The sequence below is a fragment of the Sinocyclocheilus anshuiensis genome, unplaced genomic scaffold (genome assembly GCF_001515605.1).
Source record: "Sinocyclocheilus anshuiensis isolate Anshui unplaced genomic scaffold, SAMN03320099.WGS_v1.1 scaffold461, whole genome shotgun sequence".
NCBI classification, from domain to species: Eukaryota; Metazoa; Chordata; class Actinopteri; order Cypriniformes; family Cyprinidae; genus Sinocyclocheilus; species Sinocyclocheilus anshuiensis.
In genome coordinates, this window is record NW_015541005.1 from 2,845,073 (window position 1) to 2,851,117 (window position 6,045).

The window sequence follows — 6,045 nt, forward strand, 5'->3', positions numbered from 1 at the left end:
CACACACACACACACACACACAATAAGCAAATCTTCAATCCACTTTTACAAGGAAGTGTTCATCAAATGAAAACGTTTTAAAATCACATAACATTAGAACATGAGTCACTAATTTTATGGCAACTATCATATTTTTGTCTTTTTTGTAGCTTAACAGCCATGATCTGCCACAAAAATCTAATCAAAATCCTTTTTTTACTCAAACAACAGCATACAAGTTTGGAACAGAATAAGCAATGACAAATAATAGGTGAACAGCTCCTTTAATACGTTTTTTCTACATGCACAGTACGAACTGACGTCAAAGTTGGTGTTGTCATCATTATTAGATCATCGGCCCATTGATGATGAACTGTGAACATCTTTGTATTCATTCTTAACCTGTCAATTTTGCTCTTGACATGATCATTCCCTCCCTTCTCTTCTTCGTTTGCAATGGGAGCCTGACATCCGAATGATAAGAATGACAGTTGGAGCCGTCTGAGCTCTGAGGGCACTTACACACACACAGGCTCATTCACACCAATTTCCTGCCACCTCCCTCATCTGACCTCCCATCACCTCATCTATCAGTCAAAAGACACACAGGGCGCTGCACACACACACACACACACAAAGAACAGGCCTGTAAGCGTGGACATTCTCTTGTTTGACAGCGAGAAGGACAAATGGCTCTTAACCACACCTCCTCTTCACAGGCCATCTCATAAAGAGACAGCAGTTTGTGTGTGTGGTAGAGACCCCAACAGACAGACCACCCAACACTCCTCCATTGAGAGTCAACGGTGTCCACTCCTCCCACCGTCTAGTTCAGCCAATGACCAAACATGACACTTACAAACAAAATACAGCCCCCCTGAATGACCTCTCCTCTGTCCACTGCTCGTCTCTTCCCATCAACGTCTCCATTAACACCCTACTTAAAAGTTTAACACGGACACGCAAAACGACAGGTGGAAAATAAAGATTCCGGACGTAGCTTCAGTTGGGCATCTCAAAGACCTAATCAAATGGCCAAGCAAAGCTGTCCTTCCTGTGTTGACATATTTGCTATTGAACAAAGACAGGGAAGGACTTAAAAAGGGGTTACCTTTTAAAATGAAATTTTAAAAATAATTAGTTAATATACTAAAATACATTTTTTAATTACTTAATACTAAAATAAAATAATTTAAATAATAAATAAGTGAATAAAAGCAGGGGAGGGAACACTCATTGTATAGAACATTTTATGGGCTCATAAATTGAAACATTTTGGCCAAATTTGCCAAAAGAAATAGACTACTTTAATATGTATATCTGCTAAAGATAGGCTGTCATTTTTGGCCACAAACCATTCAACTTGAAAAATATGGGGGCTTTAAAAAGCTTTTGTTGTTGGGTTTTGATGTTAACAATCCCCCTGATTGCAAACCGTTACAAAAGTCCCTGAAAATTTCCAAGGGTGCAAGCCAAAATGCATCCATTGACAGTGTTGAAATGATCTTCCTGTTAAACGTGAGTGTGGTTGGCAGGATCGATGTGAAGCGAGCATGTTCCAGCGTCTGAGCTCAGAACACAGTCGGACTACAGAGTTCACATGGAGTACAAGAACCGCATGTGACGATGCCAACTCTCAGAACAACCCAGTTGTTAAGTAGGAAATTATCCTGAACAAAAAATGTTTTGACTGCTGCAGACATAAGAGTTTATAATTTCTGAATTGCAAAACACCCATAGAGTGTTGAATTGAGAGTTGACAAAGTCAAAGGGCACTGCTGCCATAATTCTGCCAACCTCACATTTCTCCTGCCCTCTTCTCAGAGGGGTGAATAGAGCTGGTTTGAAAAGTCAGGCATTCTTCAAAGTTCTTCCAAAAAAAAAAAAAAGGGTCAAACCAATAATGCTCAGCACTGCAAAGATGAATGAGAATTCAGTCAAATACCACAATACTCTGAAATGCCAATGAATACGGTCAGCCTCAATCTAAAACAATGACTGGGCAGGAAATGTACATTCATCTTTGGAGATGACCCAGATACTCTGGTGGTTAGACTTCCTGTGCAAAAATCACACCTAGCGTCTCCTTTCACAGTCTATCGGTCTCCATCTCTCGGTTTCATTCTCATGGCCAGATGGTAGAAACATGTTCACTTTGAAAGTCAAAGAATGGATAAACATTTAAAAGACCAAAAGCATGCACGTGTGCATGAACACACAAACACAGGACCATTTAGACACAAAGATATACAATCTCAATCCGTTATTAAAGGGAAATCGTACAACCCCATTATTAAGCGAAGGACTGAATCACATGCACAGCTGGCCTGTCTGCTACCGGTATGGCAGAAGGCTCAGTCAGCAACCCAGAATTCTGCAGTAAAACATTCCTCACACAGACCACCTCGGCTAGAGGATCACTCAATTCTCAGCTGAACTCATGAACTTTATTGGCTTCCTGAGGATAAAAAGTGCAGATTACCAAAACAGCCACACAGCAAGAGAAAAAAAAGTGTTGAGTTTCATAAAAAAAAAGGAAAAAAAAAAAAAAAAGGTTGAAAACATGTATGAAGTCAACGGAAATCTTGTGAAAAGGTAGTTCTAGGACTGATGAGGTTGTACATGAAGCTATCTGTGGATGTAGTTCCTCAAATAAATTTTGGTGCATGATCAGTGGTAGGATTTTGAAGGTTGGGGACAGACTCATTTTTGGATACTCTAGAGGAGCTCCAAAGATGATATGCTTAAAAATACCCTCTAATCGCACCGAATTGGGACACAACTCACAAGAACTTTAATGAACTAGGACATCCACTACACTGTATGTCAGGTAACCAGCTATGGAGATATTCAAGGAGAATGGACATAAGTTTATTACAGCATTCCACACTTTGTTCTCTCACAGCGTCCATTTCCGCACCAGTGACAACTTTTGGTTCTCAAAACATTAATGAGAATAAGTACTATTGTTATAAATCAGAAAAATTCAGAAATAAGGGGGAGAAAATGACTGGAAATGGAAACAGAAGTAAACACGACTGATAACTAAACTGATCTTCCATCAACTAAAACAAGTTGTCTGGGAACAAACTTTGGATTTGATCTCGCTGAATAATAAGGAAATTGCTGTTGGAGCTTTGTGTCAAATGAATGGAGTGCTGACAACAGGGCCAGATGGTTTGGCCATTCAGTAAGACGAGTGTGTTCAGCCACACACACACACACACACAAGAAACATACATTTTACCATCTAAGTTGGTTTAAATGCAGGAAAAATCTAGGCCAACGAGTATGTTATGTTCATGTGGCAAGCTGAAGAATGATTTTAAAAGGTGACCTATCACTAAAGAAAGATTTGCTGCACTCAGAGGAAATCACAGGACAAGCTGGCCCACTCAGCTCACTGTGAACTTCTCTGCTGCAAGGCTACATTTTTTATGAAGATGATGTTTGTAGACATATGATAAAGGAAAGGAGGAAAAGGGATAAACATCTGCATTCCTCATTCAATTCACCACTAAGGTAAGCAAATCAGATAGGCTGCATTATAAAAATAACGGCTTGCCTTGTGACTCATGCATGTGGTCTTTTCGTGCGCTTTAATTACAGGAAAAACTTGTAAGGATTCTAAGGCATGAGTAAATAGTGCCATCTAGCATAGTGTGTGGCAAAACGTTAAGTTTCAGAGAGAACCAAATGCCAGCTAAATCCAGTCCAAATCGAGACATTTTACAACCCAATCCACAAATTACCCATCAAATTGGGTTAAATGATGTGGAAAAGGCAATGAGAATTAAAATCCAGAAACCTGGAAAACAAAATTCACCTAAAGGCAGCAGAAACAGACCATGCAGTTGTCAACAAGCACAGCATGAATGTTTAAATTAACACATCTGCCCAAGAGAAAACAAGTTACAGTGGTCAAACGATACCATCTTGTCTATAATTAGTCAGTGGAGCATTAGAGAACAATGTCACGGCAAGCAGTGCTATATCCATCACACACTGGTCCCGTGCGGCTCTGAATGAACATTTTACATTCATTGTTTACTTGAGAACACACGCTGAGAGGATCCAAGTGTGGTTTGGTCAGGCACAAGGGGCGCCTGGAAAATGCCAATAAGAATGTACGGTGGTTCACCTTTGTTTGATTCATCCCGGTGAACCGAATCGTTTGAATCCATTCACTAAAACGATTCGTTCAGTAGGCAACAAGCCAATTTGGCTGTAATGATCAATGAATCCTTTACACAAATGATTCGTTCATTAACAAAACAAGTCTGAGTATCCTTTATTTAAATATGCGTCTATAGTTTGACTAAAAACGAATCTATAAGTCTATAAATAAGCATTTCCCTCACAAATTTAAAATAATTGTCAGGTTTTCAACTGTGGTGCAGGGCATCAAGCCATACTGTAAAACAACAACAACAACAACAACAATCTAAATAACCTCTTTATGTCAATTTAATTGTCTTTATTCAGAAAAAAAACACAAAACACCGACTGGCTTGTGGTCGTTCAGAGCACCAACCAATGAAATACTTCCTCACAGCAGTCACTGGTACCCATTGTTTCGCAAATAAAGTCAATAAAGCAGTTATCCGTTTCACAAAACTTCAGTGGACGAAAATATGAGTCAATGCATGGAAGTGAACGACAACGATTCGTTGAATTAACATATTGGTTTAGAAAAGAAACTCTACTAATTCACCTGATTGCAGCCTCTGTTGATCTACACTGCAAGGGAACTAAGCGAGCCAGAGAACGGTCCCATTATAATAAACGCAAAGATGCACAAGTGTGCGATTAACAGACAGTTTGGATAATTTTATAAATTAGTGTAGTTCGTTTGCAATGTTGGCAAGCTGCAATAAGGGCTAAAATCTATCTGTCTGATCCTCAGATTACACGTGCTGGAGCCAAACAAATCTCTTTTGGCTTCCAGCTGGCAGTGATTCACTCCCCAATTAAATCTCACGCCAGTTCTCAACTTTGTGAAACTGCCCGCAGGCATATGACTACATTTATTGTACACATTTGAATCTTTTAAACGCGCTAATTCGTCTATAGTGTAGATAATTTACAGTGGTTTACCTGCCAAGCTCTTTGCCGACCAGATCATAGTTGTTCTTGAAGGGGTCGGTCCTTATCCGCGTGCGAATCTTTGTGACCATTCCGTTCCTGTTCATCATTGCGCCGTTACAGTCCTGCTGCAGGATAATGCCTGGCGTTCTCCGGAGCACTGAGTAGAAATACAAACGTTTAGTCCATCAGGTCACTATCATGGAGCGCTATTCAAGCAAACTGTGTTGTAAAAAAATGGATGATGCTTAGTTAAATTAACTGTTGCACGGGCAAAATTTCAAAAACAAAATATTTGCCGCTACAAGTTTATCACAGCGTTTAAAGCGGTGCAAAGGTTCTGAAACTATTTAATGGTTTCCAAGAAACTCACAGAACTTGTTGAGGACCGCGTCAGCTCACCGATATGCCTGCGTCCAAGCAGCGCTAACTCAGTTTGAGAACGCGGACTAACATTCCCAAGCACGAGGCTCATTACAAACCCCGCCCCCAAAGATGCGGCCAATGGGAGCGTAGAATCCTTGAAGGAGGCGGGGTTATAGAAAGGTCAGTAATAGACACATTTTGTATTCTCAACTCCTCTGTAGCAAATTTGTCATGCAAAAAATCAGATTAAATGTTTTTCAAAATGTTGTACTACATTCAAAGCACATATCTGGAACATATATGTACATAACAAAACTGTTTATTTTTTCTATTTTTTACTTGTTCTGTAGTATTGTCAAATACAAAACATTATATCCAAAATATGTTTAAAATTATACATTTCAGCAAAAATATATTTTTAATTTTTAAGGATTCAAAACATATTTTAAGAAAAATATTTCTTTCAACCGTGCTATTTACATCAAAGATTTTGCACAAAGATTTTTTATTTTATTTTATTCTTTACTTTTGAATATTTTATTTAGGCCTATTTACTTTTTGCCATATGGGAATATCAGCACTAAAATCTCTCGTCTTCCCTCCTCTCTCACTCAT

At 39.1% G+C, this 6,045-nt stretch overlaps 1 protein-coding gene across 1 annotated transcript in view; it reads right to left on the reverse strand.

Annotated features, from left to right (window-relative positions):
- LOC107690303 (serine/threonine-protein kinase 17A-like) overlaps positions 1 to 5,538 on the reverse strand; it is a 17,507-nt gene extending 11,969 nt beyond the window's left edge. Inside the window, exons 1-2 of the mRNA XM_016488605.1 lie at positions 5,438 to 5,538; positions 5,077 to 5,224 (exon numbers count right to left, since the gene is read on the reverse strand). Coding sequence (XP_016344091.1) covers positions 5,077 to 5,174 — 98 coding nt within the window. The 5' untranslated portion in view covers positions 5,175 to 5,224; positions 5,438 to 5,538. The remainder of the gene's footprint in view (positions 1 to 5,076; positions 5,225 to 5,437) is intronic.
- Positions 5,539 to 6,045: the final 507 nt, after the last annotated feature.